The sequence below is a fragment of the Molothrus ater genome, chromosome 24 (genome assembly GCF_012460135.2).
Source record: "Molothrus ater isolate BHLD 08-10-18 breed brown headed cowbird chromosome 24, BPBGC_Mater_1.1, whole genome shotgun sequence".
In the NCBI taxonomy this organism is placed as follows: Eukaryota; Metazoa; Chordata; class Aves; order Passeriformes; family Icteridae; genus Molothrus; species Molothrus ater.
This window is the reverse complement of record NC_050501.2, coordinates 7,178,142-7,200,010: the sequence shown is the minus strand read 5'-3', so window position 1 is coordinate 7,200,010 and position 21,869 is coordinate 7,178,142. Positions and strand designations below refer to the sequence as shown.

General features: G+C 51.6%; 1 protein-coding gene across 1 annotated transcript; it reads left to right on the top strand.

Moving 5' to 3' along the window:
• The first annotated feature begins 10,800 nt into the window (after positions 1-10,800).
• On the top strand, positions 10,801-19,762 carry OPRD1 (opioid receptor delta 1). The gene is made up of 3 exons (XM_036397255.2): positions 10,801-11,205; positions 16,829-17,178; positions 17,903-19,762. The coding sequence occupies exons 1-3, from the start codon at positions 10,916-10,918 to the stop codon at positions 18,433-18,435; spliced, it is 1,173 nt and encodes a 390-aa protein (XP_036253148.1). The 5' UTR covers positions 10,801-10,915; the 3' UTR covers positions 18,436-19,762.
• Positions 19,763-21,869: the final 2,107 nt, after the last annotated feature.

Below are 21,869 nucleotides of genomic sequence, written 5' to 3'. Positions count from 1 at the left end.
CCTCAAGCTTTTTGTTTTAATAAACCCCTAAGCACTGGTTTTCCTAAATTCAAGGTGCTGCCTCTGCTAGAAGGGCTGGAGAATGCATGGCTTTGGGTCTGGATTCCGTAGGGGTGCTTGTCAAAGGATGCAGTGGTGTGGTGGTCCCCAAACACCCCAGGAACCAGGGAGGGGTAACTGGCAGGACACTCCCAGCATTGAATGAGACACAAATAGCACTGAAATAGGAGGAAAAAATTGCTGAGCCTCCTTCTGGTTCCAGCCCCAGGTTGGGATGGAAATGGAATTTCCTTTCTCTTTCATTGTTTTTGTCTTGATGTGAATGATTCAATTGCTTTGGAGCAGCTCTGAAAAAATTAGTGATTGCCCAGGACAGCCACATGATCCAGCCTGGATCTTCAGCCAAGCCAAAACACTTGGAGCAAAGCCATGGATTTGAGCTGACTGGGTATTTGCTTAGGGATGTTTCTCTTGGGAGAAAAAAAAAAAAAAAAAAAAAAAAAAAAGAGGAAAATCAGTTTTCATCTGCAGTGTTTGCAGTCCATTGGAAGGAAATGATTCGTCAAGGTGTATGGCTGCAATTCTGCACACCAGGCTTTGTGATGATTAAAAGCATCAAAGGAGCCCAAACTGGACCCAGACCTTTATTTCTAAAGTGAAATGTGTTGCATGGAAAATTACAGAATATACCTTTCCTAAAGAAAAACCCTGTGCCTTTTCTTTTTCCTGGCCAGAGAGGTTTGCTGAGTCTGCAGAGCACTTTATTCTAAGCCTGCCTAAAATCACAGTGCTTGGCATGGACCTTTTTTTTCCCCCTCCATTAGCTGAATACTCAGAGAACTGAGCAAAGATCCCCCATTAAATGCAAAAATCCCTCCACAAAATACATTTTTTCCTCACTTTCAGCTGGAATCATGCACACTCTTCCCTCTTATAGCCAGGATGGAGAAGATGACAGCAAAAAACCCCCAATAAATGCTATAAACCCCCCCCCCCCCCCCCAATTCCCCCAAACTGCACAAATTCCCATCTCTGTGCTTCCCACATCGACCTAAATATTGCAGAGGAAAAAAAAAACGACATTGGCTTTTTTGCCTGACACTTTTTTCCCTCCCTGCCAGGAGCTCTTGGGCGCTCGGCAATTAGGAGCTGTGGATTAATCTTGAGTGAAATAATGAAGTGCCAGGTGGCTGGAGGACAGAGCTGGTGAACAAGGGGGGAGGGGAAGGGAGGGACAGTTGCTCTACAGATTAACATGGTTTAGGACAGGTTTAGTGCAGGCAGAGCACCCAAAGTGATAGGAAAGAGGAGGAGGAGCCTGGGGGGCTCAATGGGATATTCAGGCTCATCTCTACTCTGTGATCCTCTGCATCAAAATGCATGGACCAGGCAGGGCTTGTGTTGCAGAGGAAAAATCATCTTTGCACATTTTCTAACCCTCATTTGCTTGTAATGGCCCCAAAGTATCTTTCCACCTGCTTTACACCAGCCAGCCCCACGTCAATTATTTATTGAGGAAAAATGCCCCAGGAGGGCAGGTTGGCAGCTCTTCCCCCAGCCATATCTGTGCCCCCTTTCATAGTCATAGAACCATGGAGTTCTTGGAGTGTGAGGGGACCTTAAAGCCCATCTAGCCCCCTGCCACTAAAGCAGGTAACTCCAAGCCTTGTCCAGCCTGGCCTTGGACACTTCCAGGGATAGGGCACCCACAGGGGCTCTGTGCACCCTGTGCCAGGGCCTCTCCATCCTGACAGGGAAGAATTCCTTCCCAATACCCCATCTAACCCTGCCCTCTGGCAGTGGGAAGCCATAACCCTTGTCCTGGCACTCCTGACCCTTGTAAATAGTCTCTGTCTGTCTTTCTTGACAGCTCCTTCGGGTGCTGGAAGGCCACAATTAGGTGACCTCAAAAACTCTTTTCCAGGCTGAACAATCCTACCTGTCTCAGCTCTTTGCCTTTTCTCCAAGGTCTCTGGAAGCCTGAAAGTTGAGAGCAGCTGGCACTGAGGGCCACACTCTTCCAACAAAATGCCTTGTCTTTCAAAAATGAGAATATAAATAGTGTATATAATAGATCTTGAAGGTCTCTTCCAACCTAGAAATTCTGTGATTCTGTGATTCTGTGTCCTGTAACAACGTCATTACCCAGGAGCTCTGCCACCAGCACCAGCCACGCGCAGCAAACCCATCACCCACAGCAGCCAATTTATTCCCAACTCTGGCAGGGTCAGCAGCCATCAGGGAAACAAATGCTAATTAATAGAACTGTGCAAAGCAGCCAGTCTAGGCACGGCATGTAATTAGTGAGCCAACTGCACTCACCATAGTGCTGGGGCTGTAGGGAAAGAGCAGCCACGGAGGAGGGACCCGCTGCAGCTTCCAGCTATAACTCAGGATGAGGGCACTAATTGTGCTGGAACACGTGTGTCACGCTGCCATCAGTGTGGCTGTGACACTCCGTGTGTGTGCTCCCATCCCTCTGATCCCTACACCACCCTCCCTGGTCCAGCCCCCATCCCTGCTGTCTCCTCGATGTGCTCCCTCTGCCCAGACGTTTTGCAGGTAAACGTGACAATTCCTCGGGGCAGGAAAGATGCTTGGAATATAAAAACTCCTGATGGTGGGAGATGCAGAGCCCAGGGAGGAATCGTACTAATGCCCTTACATCTCTGCTGTGGTGAGTCATCCAGGCCCTCAGAGGATCCTGGCTGTGCTTGGATACGGGGAAGGTAGAAGCACAAGGCAAAATGAAAAATTGCTTTGCTCAGAAGATATCTCGGTTACAGTAAGGACTAAAAACTGTCCCCTTGGCACCCACCCTCAGCTCTAGTCCCACAGCCATGGGGAAGAGGGGGTGTTGTGCTGTTGTGTGGGTAAGAAGGGCCCCATTTGTGGGAGAAATGGGAACACTTAGCCTAGAACATTCAAGTTGTTAATGGAATGCAGTTATTAGTGGAAGGGAGGAGGATGGGTCTTTCCATCAGACTGATGGGAAAAATCCATTCGTGGATTGGGAATTAGGTTGGAACATCACCTTGAAGATGGTTATGGGCAAACACTGCCTCCCTTCATCCCTGGCAACATTGCTGCTCTGATGCTCCCAGTCTCTCTGCCACATCCATATGGATGTGTGTGTGCTGCTCCTTGATGAGGACAGGGGGACAGCTCCTGAGAGCTGTGGCCATCCCTGACCAAGTCTTGCTGCCTACTGTGCCATGGGAGGGCAAGTCAAGAAGGGCAAGTTAAAAACCCAAATTTAAAAAATCCTTTAAATCAACAACATTTTCTCTAAGCCAACACCATCCTGAGACAGGGCTGCTCTTGACGTGGCTCTGCCTCCACCAAACCTAGCAGTGGGAAGGGATTTACACATCAAATATCCTCTCCCTCAACCTGCTGAAGCCAAAACCTTGGGAGAGGAAAAACCTGTTTCCAGCTGTTTTCTTCTCCATGTAAATAAGTATCTATTTGCAGAGTATTTCCTTCCACCTAAGGCTTTCATTGGACATCAGTTATTTAATATTGCTTTTTTAAATCCTTGTGTTTGGCCCTCAGCTGCTTCACCCATCTCAGAGCAGGGATGTTGGCACTTTGTGTTTAGAAAACATATATCTGTATTTAGATAGGCAGACAGATAGCTGTGGAAGAAGAGCTGTTCCAATCATTAAATCACCACTTTCAATTTTTCCTTATTACTAGTCTTCATTTAACCACAGGCCAGGCTGGCCAAGTGCTCTCTGGAGACAGCCCAGCTGAGCCTAGCAGGTTGCAGCTCTAAAAGGGGTCTTAAGAAAAAAAAATACCACAATCTGATAATTAGAGGGGATATCTTCCCTGAAAATGTCTTCCCAATGTGGAGGCATTCAGGAAGGGGACAATGATGTGGCTGGAGTGTGATACTGGCTTCCTGCTAGGCTGGGATATTTTCAGAGAGGAAGAGCGGGAGAGGGGGTGGGAGGAAGATCCCAGCACATCTGCAAAATGCAGGCAGTGAAAGGGTGGGTTTTGTGTAGAAGAAAGAAAAGAGGGAGAGAAATCACCTTCTCTGATCAGCTGTCTGAGGTTCTGCAGGCTAGAGAGGCTGGAGGAGGGGGAGCTGCCTTTGAAGCTGGGAGAGGCTGAGCACAGCAGCCTTTGCTGTCACTGCTCCTCTTCCGCCGGCTCTTTCCTATTTCTGTCTTCATCCTGGATTGGGAGCCCACCCTCAGGATGGCCAAAACACCCAACATTGGCATGTCAGTGGTGCTCTCATGACAGGATACAAACAGAGCCAGAGATTTCCTCTGAGACCCAGCACTGATGGGTTTCAACTCCTTTTCTGGTGTCTCTTGCTTTTCCCTGGGTATCACCATGGCCATGGAAGAGCTGTGCCATCCCACGTGCTCTCCAGAGGCTCCCAGTGCTGGCTGATGGACTGGCAATGTTGGCAGAGGCTCTGCCCCATGGCTTGGCTTTGCCCCTGGCAGCAGGGAGGGAAACAGGTGGTTGTCCTGGAAAAATACAGCACAGGGCATGCACCCTGTGCTGCCCTCCCTGGGTGCTCTCCCAAGGCCACCAGGACCAGCCAGGACAGATGGGAGCAGGCACCTGGTGGAATCAGGCTGGGAACTGAAGCAAAGCAAGATCCCCAGCTCTGACAAAGGGCTGGAGGGGGAATCCCTAGAGGCAGCTGCATCAAGGTTGGCATCACCACGAATGTCCATCACCAACAAGTGATGCAGTTGGCTTTTCTGCTGGAGATCCAGCTCAGACAAGTCAGGGATGAGCCAGGTGAAAAGCTGGCAGCTGCTGACCAAGAGTTCAGAGATAACCAGGAAAGAGCCTTAATCACATATTTAAAACACCTGTAACCACAACTGCTCCCGTGCCATTGCTTCCCTGACCTCTACGTCTTGGCTCCTGGCAGGGAATGACTGGCACAAAAACTAAGAGCTGGTGGGAGTTGATGCAGCTCCTGATGCCTCCAGGTACAAATCACCTAAATCTCAATCCTTTAGCCCCAAACTAAACCGGATCCAAACCTTCCTATGCTTTTCCACCAGGTTTACACTGGAAGGAGGTTTCCTGTCCTCTCCCAGCCCCAAACCTAATCATCCCATGGACTTCTGCAGGAGCATGAAAAAGGGGAGGGAAGACCCAGGGTCTGAGTCCAGGGCAAGAGGCTCTGAAGCTGCGCTCTGTGATTGGCACGGTTAGAGAGCAGCAGGATTGCAGCTGACCTGGATTCCCAACATCAAAGATAACTCCCACTTCTTCCCCAGCATCTCCAGAGCCCTTCAAGGAGGTGAATCAATGAGCTGAGCGGCCACGTATCCATCTCATCTGGTACTGGCATCCAGGGCTGTGGGTGATGGCAGCACCATCTCCCCTGCACTGTGGCTCGGAGCTAAAAAGCTGCACAAAATGTGACATTTATATGCTGAGAAAGAAGCCTGCCTCCTCCATGATCAGGGTGGTCAAAGGTGGCCCTGGAGGTTTAAGCCACATTTGGCGTGGGTCTAACCCCCATCCTCTTGGTACAGTAACAGACATTGGCAAATCTCCTGTCAGACTCACAGGAGACAGACAAACAGACCTTATCCCTTGGGAAACCCAGACCTAACAGTCCTACCTGTCCCTTGGCAGCACTGCATGTGTGTCTGCCCATGTGCACAGGGTCCTTGGCTCTCCATCATGTCACGACCAGCCCGAGGCACCAGGACACCTGGTTCCAATGTTACAACCAGCCCCAAGCAATAGGACACTGAGTCCCCATGTCTCAGTCTCAAAGGACCTGCTCCCTGTCCAGAAAAACCCTGCAAGCCCCTCAGGGAGCCCAGGGGTCACATTGACACCAATTCCTTCCACCAGCAGCAAAAAGCTTTATTTTTCCATGCTGCTGTGTTTCCCTGCTCCCTGTGATGGTTCATTTCTGAGATGACTCACAGGTTGTTAATGCATTGAATGGAAGCAGCTCTGCCACCTCTGAGCACCAAGCTGAGGGGGGCACAGCTCAGGCTCCCCGCCCCCCAAAATCCAGGGAGATGCTGCCAGTTCCCAGTCAATGCTCCATTGTCAGACAAAGGCAGCACAGAGGGGGCAGTGGGGTGGTGAAAATACCTAAATAAGCAACAATCAGGGAAAAAGGCTCCTGTGGGGACTGAGTTCCCCAGGGATGGGATGCAATGGCCGTCCTTCCTTCACTGCCAGCACAGCTTGGTGCCCACAAGCCATTCGCTATTGCTGTCCCTGCCACAAGGCCGGGTATGAGCCTGGGTGAAGGAAAAGGGCTCATTAACCCCTCCGATGAAATAATCATCACTTTGGAGGCATTTTTCACGGAAGGGGATGAACTAGCAGATGCACTCGCCCTGTGTTAGTAAGGAGCCCTGCTACCCCCAGCCCTGGTGGGAACAGTGGGCTTGGGGAAGGCTGGCCCTGTCACCAGCTTGAGCCCAGCAGGAGGACAGCCCCTCTCACATTCAAGGACATCTCAGGGATTCTGGTGCCATCACCCTCAAGATATCACCAACCTATGGGAGAGGGATTGTTGCCTGCAAGGTGGTGAGCAGAGATTTTCCATCCAGCCTCTGGACTCAGCTCTGACTCTGGCCATCTCAGGGTGCAGACACCTGGCCCCGAGGGACAGCCCCTCCACACACAATGTCGAGGAAACAATGCTGCAAACCCCCCAGCTCACATGCAGCCACGCAGAATGGTGAGGCAGAGAAGAATCTCATCTAATTTTAACTCCCCTGACGGATGGGCTTTGTTCTTTGCAGCAGCTGCCCCGCAAGGTATGAAAACACTCAGATATGTTGACATGGGAAAACAAAACACACAAATCAGCCCATTTTCCTCTTCAAGGCTGATTTATCTGGAGCTGTCAGTGGAGGGAGAGGAAGTGATGAGCCCTGGGGAGATGGAGGAGCAGCCTGGACTCGCAACTCAGTGGTTGCCAGTGCAGTTGGGCTGATGCTCATTAAGCATCTGGTCCATTCTCTCCCAAACCCCAAAACACCTCAGAGCTACAGAAAACAAAGTGACATTTTCTGCTGCAATTCCCCAAGGTGTGATTCTGTGCATGTCCTGGGTCATCCTTATAAATGAAGGAAGCTAGATGCCAATGAAGCCCCTGCAATGTCGTTCACCACAAGCTGAGCTCCTTCCTGGTGCCCCCGTTGTGCTGACTACTTGGTTTTCTGAGTTGGGATGGGTGGGATCAGATACTGGAGAATGGTGAGAGGAGCACAGGAGGAGGAGAGGAGGCTAGGAAGGAAGGAAGGAAGGAAGGAAGGAAGGAAGGAAGGAAGGAAGGAAGGAAGGAAGGAAGGAAGGAAGGAAGGAGGAACCTGATCTAGTGGAAGGTGTCCCTGCCAGTGGCAGCGTATGAAATTAGATGGGCTTTAAGGTCCCTTCCTACCCTGATTCCATGAAGATAGGCACTATGAAGGGGGAATAAAAAATGGAGTTTCCTCTCTCTGCATCACAGCTCTGAAATGTACAGACAGGACTCAAGCTGGCTGCCAAAATGGAAATTATATAAAAATATCTAGATATTTTTATATATTTATATTTTAGATATTTTTATATTTCTATCATAGTTCTATACCAGGGCAGAATGCCCTGGCCTCCACCTCAGCAGAGGACACAGCCATCCCAGTGTCACCGGAGATCCAGTGCAAGGCTCTCCCTAACAGCATCATGGCAAGGTGAGAGCCATGGTACGGTTAGGGAGTGTCAGTGTCCTTCTGAAGTTCTAAAAATCCTCATGAAGAATTCATCTCCCCTGCTTCCTCCTTCATTAACCTCCAGAGGTTCCCATGAATTTTGACTGGAGTCCAGCCAGAGCAGATTAATGGCTCTTGCATGTTATTTTTATGTCCATTTTGATTAAAAGCAATCAATTCCAGAGGAGAGTATCTTCTCACCATGAAATACACTTTGTCAATTTCTCAGTCTCTGAGTAAATCAAAACACTGCCATTAGTGGCTCCAGCTGTAAATCCCCTTGGATGGACCTTAGCTCACCAGGCAAAGGAGCGACATGAATTGTGCTCCTCGACAGCCTCAGCATTGCTCTCACCATCTCAATTTGATATATTATTTATTTTTCAGGGTGTGGGTGAGAAAATAAGAGCTAAGGCATTGCTACACAGAACTTCCTGAGAGAAGCAATCCCTGCAAGAGAGCAGGACTTGATCCAAGATCACAGAATTACAGAATGGTTCAGGCTGGAAGGGACCTTAAAGCCCCTCCAGTTGTCACCCCCTGCCATGGCAGGGACACCTTTCACTATCCCAGGCTGCTCCAAGCCTTTTCCAACCTGGACACTCCTAGGGATGGAGCAGCCACAGCTTCTCTGGGCACCCTGTGCCAAGGCCTTCCTGCCCTCCCGGGGGGCCAAAGTGGCATTGATCAAACTCGGGATGCAGAGAAGTCCCAGGAGCAGTGTTGGGGGTCAGGACCTGCTAGACCCACCAGGCTGCATTAGGGTGATGCTCTCCCCTCCAACATACCTCAGTTTCCCCAATTTTGGAACTCCATTCATGGTGGCAGCCAGGCTTGGCAGCTGGAGCAGCAACAGCTGAGAGCAGGAAGATGAGCACCAAAGCCCTTTAAAGATTTTCCATTTGTTTTATGTGTCCACTGGGTTTATTTTTAACATTCCAGCTGAAAAAAATTTCTAAAGAAGTGCTGGAGCTGAGCCAAGAGGACATGTTTGCTGGAACCTGTCAGGATGATTAGTCCTTTGCAGATAACCCATTGGAAAAGGGTCAGTGTGGGGGCTCTGGCCATGCTGGGAGCCAAGCAAAGGGATGAGTTCTTTTCCAGAGAGCTCCTCAGCCACGCTAAAAGCTATTTCAAACTCCCCACCCTGATGTTTCCTTCCCACTGGGAGAGATTAGCAACCAGCCTGCACCAGAGCTGGGCACAGCAGATGCTCAACACCTCACTCTGGGTCTCGGAGGCTCTTTTCACCCAGGAAGGTGTTTAAATCCCGTATTCTGGACCACACACAGGTGCAGAACATCCCCCTCTGTCCTGCCTGGGCTTGTAAAAGCACTGCAGGAATGGGAACCCCCTCCAGGTAAGGAGGCTGATGCATCCAAAGTGCAGGGCCAAGATATACATGTTAAATCCATCCCTGTGCTCCCAATTCCTGCCTTTACCCATCCCACCAGCCCTGTGGGACACAGCCAGGACCACAGCCACCTCACACTGTGAGGACAGAAACACACAGCACGTTGTTCCTGCCTCCCTGCTCAGAGGCCCTGCAGTTCTCATCCCATGGTTACCATCTGAACCATGGGATGATTGAAAAGCCATTAATTCCCTCCTGGGTGTTTTTATTAGGCTCTTGGTGAAATGTCTGAATGCTTCAGTACTGCAGGAGTTTGATACTGGCAGAGCTCTGCGCAAACTGAAAACCCCGTCTCCAGCGTTGAACAAGCTGCTGGCCTCTCCTCCATGTCCTGCGTCCCCTGCTCGGTCTCTCTGGAGCCAAATGTACCCAAAATTGCAGCAAATCATCCTCTCTCTCTGTGCCAGCGCTGTCCCAGGCCACAGGGCAATGAATTAATCTATTCCCAAAGCAAATAGGAGATGGGGACACCCCAGGTGTGTGTACCCACAGCCTCCACCTCCATTTGGGCTCCAGGAAAAATAAGGCTCCTGCCTCTCAGCTTTGCAGACCCTGAAAGGGGGGAGCCCTGCCAGAGAAAGGCAGTCCTGCTCCAAGGCTGGAAAGGATCTTTGGAAAGGGGAGGGTGACCCTCAACATCCCTCAAAGCCCAGCTCTGCTAAGCAGGTGCTACTGCTGGGTCTGTATTTGCACCTTCACTCTGCAGCATCTCCCTAAATCCCTTATCCTGCAGCAGCATCCCTCCTAAGTCCCCCAGAAACCTTTTTTAGCACCGTCATCGTTCCTTACTGCCTTCCAAGCATTTCTCCTAAATCCCCCCAACATTGCTCCACAAATCCCTCTTCAGCATTCCAGCATCATTCTCCCCCCAGCATCCCTCCAGTTCCTTCCTCCACCCCACAATATCCTTCTTAATCCCCCTGCAACATCCTCCCAGACCTCCTCAGCACCCCTAAACTCATCCAGCACCCCCTAACCCCACAACACATGATGGGGAGAGTGAAGGAGAGGAAGAAAAAGCAAAGCCAAGGGGGAACTGGAGACCACCCGTCTTTGCTTTGTGGACAAGAGGACGGCTTGTCCCCCTGCTTTCTTACAGACAAAGAAAACCCAGAACAATCAGAGCGTCTGGATCCATCGTGCTCCCCCTCCAGCTGGGGACCCGTGCGGGCTCCGGGGATGGGTGACAGGCAGGGACCGGAGGAGAGACAGGGATTAGGAAGGCAAGCAGGGAGGGGAGGCAGAGGCAGGAATGAGGGAGGGGGGTGCAGGTAAGGAACTGGGTGGTGGGAAAAGAGGCAGGGGACTGGGGAGAGCGGGGCTCAGGCAGGGACTGAGGAGACAAGAACTGGGAGGGGAGCTGGCAGAGATGGGGAGAGAAAACGACAGGCTTTGGGCGGGGGGCCTGGGGGGGCATAGAGGGGGGACGCAAGGAGGGAACCGTGGGGGAGAAAGGCAGGCAGGAATGGAGGCATGGGGCGAGGCAGGCAGGGATGCGGGGAAAACGGGGCCGTGGAGGGAAGACAAGGACCTGCCGAGTGAAGAAAGGCAGCCATCGACCGAGGTGGAGGAAGGCGGCGACGGGGGGGACAGGTAGGGAGCAAGGGGGAGAATAGCGGGCAGGGAGCGGGAGAAGTACAGACAGGCGAGGGGGCGGGCGGGCGAGCAGGGCCGCCCCCGGCCCCACGTGGCTTTGGGGACACGCGGGTTTATAAAGCATTCCGGGCCCGCGCGAGTGCGGGAGCAGGCGGCGGCACCGGCCGGGAGCGGGGCTCGAACCCGCGGGTTTCGGATGCGCGCGGCGGCTCCAGCGGGGCCACGGCCGCCCGCGGAGTTGCCCATGGATGTGACCATGGATGTGCCCGTGGAACTGCCCTCGGGGCTGCCCACGGCCACTGCCACCCCCTGGGGCAACGGCACCGCCTGGGCCCCCCTGCCCGGACACGGGGTCAACGACACGGGCCTGCAGCGGGCCAAGAATGCTACATCCATCCTCATCGCCATCGTCATCACTGCGCTCTACTCTGTGGTGTGCGTGGTGGGGCTGCTGGGCAACGTGCTGGTCATGTACGGCATCGTCAGGTGAGAGCTGGGCAGGGGTGGGGTATGCGCCGGGAACAAGGGGGCATTTTGGGCACACCGAGTGCGAAAGCACCGATGTGGCCAGGCGGTGCCAGGGATCAGTGTGCAGCACATGGGAGGTGTGAGCTGGTGACACTGAGTGTGCACCAGGAGTGGGTGTGCACTAGGGGTGAGTGCGCACCAGGGTTGAGACAGGACCAGGAGGGAGTTTGCACTAAGAGAAAGTGTGCACAGGGGTGAGTGTGTGCTGCGTGTCAAACAGCAGCAGAAGTAAGTGTGAACCAGGAGCGAGTGTGCAACGGTTGTGAGTGTGCACCAGGTGTGTCTGCACTGGGTGTGAGTTTGCCAGCAGCAGGAGGAGGGTTGGGTATTAACCGGCTGCTTGTGCGCATCGAGACGGCTGCGATGTGCGTGTGAGCAGTACGTGTGCAAGCTGTACAAGTGTGGGGGGTGCAGTGCTGTGCAAAGGGTGAAAGCAGAGGCTATGTGTGCCTGGAGCAGCTCGGGGAGTGCGAGGGAGATGTTTGGGCATGGGCGACGCAGCCCGACCCCAAGTGGGTGCCTCTTGTCCTTTGTGAGGAAGAGAAGCCGCAGGGCTGGTGCCGCTGCGGGCTGGGAGCTGCCCTGTTTGCAGGGTGGGTCCAGACCCTGGCCCCCCCGCCCTGGCGGGTTCCCGCTGCTGCCACCTCACTCCATCAGTGGGAATTACCCACCCAACCCATCCCCAGCTCCTTCTTGTGCCAGCACCTCCTGCAGCTGCCTGACTTCTGTTTTTCTCTAACAAAGAGCACAAACTGCACGGCCCAGCCCCACCTCCCACAACGGCTGAGCTGTCCTCTGGTCCCCTCAATGTGAGATACCAGCTCCAGTAGCCAAGAGACCTACTTCAGCTGCATCCAAGACCTTGGCACCTGTGGTGAGGCTTTCCCTAGGCAGAGGCAGGGTCTGCAGGTTCTCTGCACCCCAGAACAAGCAACATGACCCAAATGCCCCCCACTTTAAAGATGGGGCATGGCAAGATACTGCTGTGTCCCGCAGACACTTGTGCTAAGGTACAAAACCTCATCTGTCCCTTTGTCCGAGACACTGGGTGGTCCTGCCTGGTTAAGATAGGTTGACATAGAAAGTGGGACCATAAAGCCAAGTCTTACCAGACCACAGGACCAGTGCCAGCAGCGAGGGCTGACAGAGCTCCTCCACAGCTCTGCCAGCAGCAAAGGATGGGGCTGTGCTTGCAGTCACACTCTGTGAGGGCACAGACCCCAACACCTCCAGCCTGGCAGGAGGGAGCAGAAGAGTCTCACTAGGTGCCTGGGCTGCACAGCCACCCCCTTCGCACTGGAGGGGGCTTGGTCCTGTAGGTCCAGAATCTGTGGGGTGATTCCAATTTCCTCTGCCTCAGGTGATGCTGTAACCCCAGCTTGGCCAAAACACTAAAGCCAAACCAGAGCTGGTGGCTGGATTTAAACAAACCCTCCAAATTCACATTTTTTTTACCATTTCCACCCTCATTTCCCCATCCCTTTCAGTCCATAGCTATTGTTACCAGAGGTCAGCACAGCCTGGCACTGCATGCGCACAAATAAATGTGGTGACTCACCGGAGGGAAGGAAACCATCCTGAAATGTGTCTGTGAGCCACCCTGGAGTGCCCATTGCCCTGGTATCAGGTTCTGCTGCCCCTGCTCCCCACTCTTTGTGGGGCTCTGCTGCGTGTTTTTAACCATCCAAGAGGGCAGGCAATGGGGAGTGGCATGGGGGAGTAACTCGCTGACCCGACCTGACCCCTAATGGGATTTTTCATCGACTCAAAAGGGGCATCAAAAATGAGCCCTGGTCTGAAAAAGCAAATTGAGGTAATTGCAGCAGAGACAGATGCCATGAATAATGTCAGGGTGAGGGATGAGTGTTATTAGACCCCTTCCAGCTGGTTCTGCTCAGAGAGGAGAGGGAAAGCATTTTAAAAAGAGTGATTTCATGTGCAAACATCCTCCCTGTTTTACTGAGTAACTCCATGTAACCCAGGCTTTAGCAAGCCTGACAGCCACAGATCCCTTCACCACACCTTCTAGCCCCACATTTTCCAACTGATGCTGGAATTAAACACAGAATCACAGAGTGGCTTGGGTTGGAAATGACCTTATAGACCACCTTGTTTCGCTACCCTGCCATAGGCAGGATTGCCTTCCACTAGACCAGGTGGCTCCAAGCCCTGTCCAAGCTGGCCTTGAACACTTCCGGGGATGGAGAGTATCTCCCATGAAATGAGCAAGTATCATCCTCCAAGCCCCTGGGACAGGAGGGGCTGCAGGGACATGTGCCTTCGCCCCTTCCATGGCCAAAGCCATCTGGAGTTTCCCAGGGTCCTTGTCAGAGTTGCTCCATGTTGACAGGGTTTAGGCCAGGACTAGGGGAGACCCGTGTCCGTGGAAGAAAGGGCTATGAGGTAAGATCAGCTTGGATTTGGACCTCACTGCCAGGGAGATTTTGGGTGTTTGCCTTGTGCTCTTCTCCTAATGCCACCTCTAAGTGCCCTTGGGGGTCCAGGCAGGGTGTCCAGGTAGTCTGGAAGCACAGCTGGAGCACATCCTGGGGGTCAGGGACCTCTGGGACCACACTGAGTTTGCCACAAAGTCCATGAGTGCTAGGAGCTGGCAGATGCAGACACAGGACCCTGGTATATAGCTCTGTGAATGGACACACTGCGAGCCAAGCACAGCCAAATTCCAAATAAATCCCTCTCCAGAGCAGCCAAGCCCATCACACACCTGGAGGGAGCCCAGCACACCCAGCACCCTCCGCACCACAGCTCTGACCAGCACTGCCATGCCCACTGTATTGTCAGATGCTTTTAAAAATACTCCTGGAAGCCATTTGCAGCTGTGAGCTCAGGGCTGCAAGTGCCCTCATCCCCACTAAGCCCATCAGCCCCCCACCAGCTCCCACACAGGCTGCAGGGACAGCTGGGTGCAGGCTTTGTCAAGTCAGGCTCTTTCAGGCAGCGGCTTTTAGCAGCTCCAGGAGTTTTTCTTTCACTTAATATTCACTTTTCTTTCACTTATTTAATTTCCAAGAGGTTTGGAGAGGGCGTCCCCACTTGGGAGTCGAGACTCGAATGCGGAGCTGCCCTGTGCTTGCCCCATCCCCTCCCATCTCTTCTCTCCATCAACGCTACCCAGATTGTTCCATTCAAGTGCATAACTTCCCAATCAAGGCACTCACTTAATTGCAATGGGTTTTGAAGCCTGGGGAGGTCCATCAGCAGCAGTGGATGATTTGCTCTAATGTGGGCAATAAACCTCTTTCCTGGAGCAGCAGTTTCATTTGCAGCTCAGGAGGGTCACCAGGATGGACGCCTCAGCCTGTGCAGGAGGTTGAAACTTCAGCCCAAACCTGGAGGGAGCTGAATCGTCCCTCAAAACCCCCGTACTGGAAGCTAAATTGCCATCCTTATTATCCCAGTCATCCCTATCATCATCCCAAGTTATTCCCATCAACCCCATCATCCCAGTTATGTCCTTCATCATCCCAGTTATCCCCAGCCTCATCCCAGTTATCCCTGTTATTCCAGTCAAATGCATTGGCAGAGTCAATCCATCATCCTAGACATTCCCATTATCATCCCGGTCGTCCCTGTCACTGCTTTGCCCTCACCAGCCCCATCCTGCCTGGGGATGGGTGACAGCTCTGGCCCTCCAGTCCCCCACCCCTGGCACATCTGGCAGGGGGTTGGGAAGTGCTTACCCAGCACAGCTAAGCACATCTTGCAGATCATGGAATGAATAACAGATTTTTTTTACCATTTTACTCAAAAAAACAGAGACCAAAGATGTGTGAATCTACCTGAACTGACTGTTCACATAGGAGAGGCAAAATCTGACAATACCACAAATTCTCAGCTTTTTGTTTAACCTGGGAGGAAACTTTTCTGCAAAAGCGCTTGGAAAATAACACTAAAGAGAACAGAAAAGGACTTTTCAAGGACAAGACATTTTTAATGCCATATTTAAATTTAAAAAAAAAAGCTCAGCTTGAATATTTCCGCCCTTGGGCAATGGGCTGCCATTTGCAGCCATGGTGAAGGAGACGGGAATGCTCTTGGAGCTAGGAGCTGGGTTAAGCTGCTGTTTTCTGTTTTCTCCCAGAGAGAAATTAGTTTTTCAGCTCCAGTTCCCAGTTCAATTGACAATGCAACCTGGTGGGTCTCTGTCCCCACGAATACACTCTCCTGACCCTGCTGAGATGGGGAAAGGATAAGGGGAAGGGATTGGATACCACCATCAATCCCAAGAGCCTCTTTCCCACATCAGCCTGCTGTCCTGGGCTCCAGCCATGGCAGGACCACTTGAGATGGGAGCCACTCAATCCCCCCACCTTAACTTATTTCATGTACCCCCAACATGCAATGAGCTGTACTAATTATCACAGAATCCTAGAATGCTTTAGATTGGAAGTGACCTTTAAGCCCATCTCATTCCACTCCCTGCCATGGGCAGGGACCCCTTCCACTATCCCAGGCTGCTCCAAGCCCTGTCCAACGTGGCCTGGAACACTTCCAGGGACAGGGCAGCCACAGATTCTCTGGGTACCCTGTGCCAGGTTATTACCACCCTCATATCTGCTTCAAACCTGCTCTCTGTCAGTTTAAAACTGTCTTACCCCTATCACACACGTGAAAAGTCACTTTCTGTCTATTTTATAAGTACACCAAGGAAAACAACCTCTTCATCTCAGCAACAAAGGGGTCATTTCCCCCCTCTATGCCTTACCCTAGTGCTGCTACAGGCAGGCTTAGGCATGCAGAGATGGTTTTGGGCAAACTGATCCTGATGCTAATTAATGAGGGTACATCTAAAAAAGCTTGAGGCTGGGGAGGATGCTCTCTGAGCAATGGGGATTTGCTGGAAGGGAGCACAGGAAGAGCTGGAGCTGCTGGTGCGGCCATGCAAAGAGCAGGGTCTTCATAGAGCCACTCCTGCCCCACATGTGTTGCCCTTTGGGGGTGCCCAGCAGATCACTCAGTATCTATTTCCAAGCCACCACACCATTCAAAGCATCCTTTTGACCAACACTTGCAGGATTGGATGCTCCTGGCACACACACACACACACACACACACACACACACACCCCTGCTTCTCTGGCATCTGCCATAACTTTGCCTCATCCCTTCAGGAAAGGTTTGGACATGAGGGACCACACATTTCTCTTGCCATGGTGTGACAAGAACCAGAAGCAGAGCCAGCCCTTCCCAAATGCCCTGGGGGATACAGCCAGGCTTCCCCAAAGGCTCTGGAGCTCCAGGCTGGCTAATTGGGCTGCTTCCAGATGGCCTGTTTCCGGGGGTAATCGATCCAATTTCTGCAAGCAACCTTGACAGGGAAGCAGGCTGGATAATCACAATTTACTAGGTGGAAAATCAGATGAAGGAGGGTTGAGGGGATAAAGGACATTGTGCAACTGGTTCAGGGAAATGCTGAGCACATTGGTGCTGCAGAAAGGCACATCACAACACTTTTGCCCACCAAGGCTGGCGTCACCTTGTGAGCAGACAGGCTGTGCCCCCTCCTCATCACATCAAGTGCCCTGACAACCTGTAACATGCCCTTTCTCTGCCACCCCCAGGTACACCAAGATGAAGACAGCCACCAATATCTACATCTTCAACCTGGCACTGGCTGATGCACTGGCCACCAGCACACTGCCCTTCCAGAGTGCCAAGTACCTCATGGAGACCTGGCCCTTTGGGGAGCTGCTCTGCAAGGTCGTGCTCTCTATTGACTACTACAACATGTTCACCAGCATCTTCACCCTCACCATGATGAGTGTGGACCGCTACATCGCCGTGTGCCACCCGGTCAAGGCCTTGGACTTCCGCACGCCGGCCAAAGCCAAGATCATCAATGTCTGCATCTGGGTGCTCTCCTCCCTCATCGGAGTGCCCATCATGGTCATGGCAGTCACCAAGTCAAAAGGCAAGTGTCTTGGGGTACATGTCCCCTCCTGTCCCATCAGTTCATCCCAGGGGTGATCTGGCAAACTTGAGCTCTGGTCCTGTAGCAGATTTGTGGTCAGTAGTGGGCACCTGTCTGTGACACCATAAATGTGCCCTGTCTTGGAAAAAGCATCACAGTGTTATTTCCCATCTTTGAAACTGTCCCAGAAATTGTCCTCCCTTCCCCTTAAGGGTAGGGATCCCACACCTTTCCCCATCTCCAGTCCAACTAGTGTCTCTCCCCACCTCCTGGTATGGAAAGCAGGGGGCCTAAAAAAACCCCAGTGGTGCTGCAAAGTCTCTAAGTGGCTCACACTAAGATCTGCAGCTCCTGTGTGGCGTCACTGGTCCTTAGCTGCTAGGAAAGCTCTGGGCATCTTGAGGAAGTAGACAGATTTCAGTGAAGGGTGATATGTGGGTGTGACATGGGGATGTCCATCATGGGGATTGAGAGAAGGCAGGATTGGTCTTGAGTGGCCCAGGAGGCCCTGCAGGGAAAAGGTTCCAGAGTCACTGCATGCACTGCCTCTTCTCAGTGTCTTCTGGACAGGGGTCTGATGGCACAGAGCTCTTGCGGAACCTCTGCCAGGAGCAGGCAGGTAGGAATGCATCTCCCTGGGGTTTTAACAAGCCATTACTGAGCAGAAGACAGAATATTCTCAGCAGACACTGAGCTTCCTCTTTGACCTTCCTCTCTTCTACAGATGGTATGGTCCTGTGCACTCTCCAGTTTCCTGACCCTCCCATCTACTGGGACACTGTGACCAAGATATGTGTCTTCATCTTTGCCTTCTTGGTCCCCATTTTGGTCATCACCATCTGCTACGGGCTGATGATCCTTCGCCTGAAGAGCGTCCGGCTCCTCTCAGGCTCCAAGGAGAAGGATCGCAACCTGCGGCGCATCACACGCATGGTGCTGGTGGTGGTGGCAGCCTTCATCATCTGCTGGACACCCATCCACATCTTCGTCATCGTCTGGACGCTGGTGGACATAGACAAGAAGAACCCCTATGTGGTGGCCAGCCTGCACTTCTGCATCGCTCTGGGCTACACCAACAGCAGCCTCAATCCTGTCCTTTATGCTTTCCTGGATGAAAACTTCAAGAGGTGCTTCCGAGAGTTCTGCCTGCCTTTCCGAGCTCGTGTGGACCAGAACAGCTTCTCCCGCGCCAGGAACTCCACGCGGGAGCACGTCTCCACCTGCACCGCTTCTGAAGCCCGCAACAAGCCGGCATGACTAGACGTGGGCAGCCCCCAGCAGGGCTGCCAGGGACACAGAGGAGATGAGCTGCGCTCAGAAGTCACCCAGGTCACCACCACAGAGTTGTAGCAGAATGGTGGGCTGGGCGCTGCTCACTAACACTGCTGGGTTTGCATACAGACTGACTGCAAAAACTTTTTACATCCTGAGAAGGAAAAATGGGAGAATTGGGACTCACCAAATGATGTAGGGCTCTCCTACAGAGAGAACAAGAGGCAAGTTGGGCAAATACGCTCCACTGATGCCATCTCCTCAACCAACAACACCACCCAGCAGAGGCTGTCACCCTCCAACATGTGGCTCTTGGCAGAGCCCAGAGCACCAGAACTGCAATCGCCACGTGCTTATCCTCCTGCACAGGCCAGGATGACACCACAGCCCATGGCAAGAGGGGAAACACTCACATGGCAGAAAGGAACTGTGCCAGGATGTGATCATAGCATCACAGAATCATTCAGGTTGGAAAAGCCCTCCAAGATCATCAAGTTTAACTGTTCTTCTACCACTACAAAGGCCACCACTAGCCTATGTCCCCAAGTGCCACATCCACACAGTAATGGTTAAATCTCTTTGGTGATAATTAACTCCACCACTGTCCTGGGCAGCTGTGCCAGGGCTGGACAACCCTTTCAAGAAAGAAACATTCCTTAATACCCAGCCTAATCCTCCCCTGGATTGACTCGAGGCCATTTTCTCTGCCATCATGGGACCTCATTCCATCCCACTCTGAGGAGGACAACTGGAGATGGGAAGAAAAACTTACGCCACTTCAGAGACAGCTTTCAAAAGGCTCCAGATCCATCGTAAAAACTCTCCTGGAGTTCCTCAAACTGGGATTGTTCCCAGTGAAAGCTTTCTACTGTTAATGTCATTGTTAGGTTGGTGTTATTTAGAGACCTCTGACTGCAGCTAAGGCTGCCCTGGACATTGATGTGAGGCTGGGCTGAAAAACTGGGGAGAAATCCTAGTGCAAGCAAACAGCACTGGGAGAGCCTGCCCTGACTGGGCCATGCTTTAGCCACTATGCTCGGAGGGAACTCTTTGTGTAGTTTTATAAATATATATGTATGTCTGTCTATAGCTGTATGAAACTAAAGTGACCCCAAGGCCTCCCATAACACCTCCCACTACAGCAGCTGCTACATGTGTGATGGAGCTGAATATGCCGGATCCATAGCATCTCACAAAGTACTTGAGACACTATTTCCAGCTCCAACCCTTGGGATATTTGCCTTACTGTGGCATTTCTGTACAGGAACCCTGCTTTCTAAAAGTTAAAGCAAAATAAAATCGAAGATAGGAAGCAGTTTCCAGCTCTCTTGTGACTCACAGGCATCAAAAATGAGCAAGGTCTGGCTCAAGGGGGTGGTCTGGGGAGTGATGAAAGTGCCTCTAAATTTACTCTTTCCTGTGAGAGTGGGGATAACCTGGCACAGGGTGCCCAGAGCAGCCGTGGCTGCCCCTGGATCCCTGGCAGTGCCCAAGGCCAGGCTGGATGGGGCTTGGAGCAGCCTGGGACAGTTGAAGGTGTCCCTGCACATGTCAGGGCATGAAACTGGATGGGCTTTAAGGTCTCTTCCAACTCAGGCCAGTTGATGATTCTGAATTCAAGTTTTAAAAACATACCTGGACTTGGAAAAACTCACCTTTGTGAACACCCAAAGCCCTTTAGAGCTGAGATTGTTTGCAAGCCCTAGTCACCAAAAACCTCTTCTGCCAACAGTCATCAAGACATAATTTTATTTTAAAAGACAAGCAGCCCAAATTCTGGCCCAAATTACATTTGTAATTTAAATACAAATGAGGATTTAGCGGAAAAGCAACAGAAACGGGTGTTGGAGCCTGTAACTTTGCTCTGGCTTAACGAGACTTTGGACTTTAAGGTACTGATCACTTCTGCAGTGTAGGCTTCTTAGTTCCCCAAGAAGGAGAACCATAAAGAGTGCAGACTGGATGTGAAAACCACTTGAGGACCCCTGTCCATTACCCAGCACCCTGGGAAAGCTGAGCCAGGCACCAATCCTGGAGATTTCACAGCCCAGTTAAACTAGCAGCCAGCCCAGATTAATTATGCAGCAACCTGTGCTGGCACATGCCAACCAGCTATTTCCAGGGACATTTGCAGGCCAAAAGCATGTGCTATTGCAGGAAACATCCTTTCCCCAATTTTTTTTTCTTTAATTAATTCACCAAATAATGAACCCTGATGTATTGAGCTTGTGATTAATTATGATGATGCCAGTTTCTTTGTCTGCAGGTTTAGGCTGACTTTGGAATTGCATTAATATGCAGATAGAAATGAATGGATCTGGCTTTCCTGGGGAGGACAGGAGCAAGAGCTCTCACCTTCTTGACCCTGGAGCAGCCTGGGGTGGACCCAGGCTCTCAGCTCAATAGAGATGCTTGTCTTGCAATTCATCATTTAATAGGGAAAGAAAATCACTATGAATAATTAATTCCTAGAGGATTTTTTTTCTCCTTTCAGAGTTACAAATTCTGCTTAATTCGTACTGTTTTATTCCCTGAGCAAATGGGACCAGGAGGAACATGCAGGGAGGGGATGTCTGAGGCACTCAGTGTAAGCACTGGAGCTCCTCCAGGCAGGGAAAGAGCCAGGATCTGCCCCCAGCTCCCAAGAGCTGAGTGAGCCATATGAGACTTTCCTTATTTTTGGCCTGTTGTAATGGGAAAGGAACCAGGATGTCAGCAGTTTGGGGAGGGGACAGAGACACCACCACATCACTATTTCAACCCAATTCTCATCCTGAAGAGACCCAAGACACCCTTCCACCAGGAGCCACACCAGAGCACTGCGCATGGCAGTTATCCTGGGATATACTGGTCAGGCAACAGCCCCCATGACTGGAGAGACAGCCCAGTACAATGACTAAACCATCATTAAACCCTGTCACAGGCAGCTTGGCCATAATTAAAGCTCATTTCCTCTTCCAGGCAGGAAAGGAATAACAAGAAAACAGTCTGAATATCCTCCAAACCCTCCTGAAGATGCAATTCTCTCCCTGTAGATACAGCAGCACCACTGCACAGGCAGAAATTTTCTATCCAAAACAGCAACATGTTAAAAAAACATTAAAAAAATCCCTCACAAACCTTGCAAACAACACTCAAAGTGCTTTTAATCTGGGCCCAAAAGATCTTCACACTGCCAGGCCTCATCCTCCAGGGATGCTAAAGCCCTCAAATACCACTTTCCCAGCTTTTGTTTGTGAAGCAAAAGCCTTTTATGCACTTCCAATAGCAACAGATGGAGACCAGAGTGTGGAGCTGCCAGCTGGTGATGAGGGAGAGTCTGGAGGTGTCAGTGCTAGAAAAACTCCCCCATTGACTATGGCTGGATCCCGACACAGCCAGGGGTCCACTCCACAGGACCCAAATTCCTCCTCCTAATC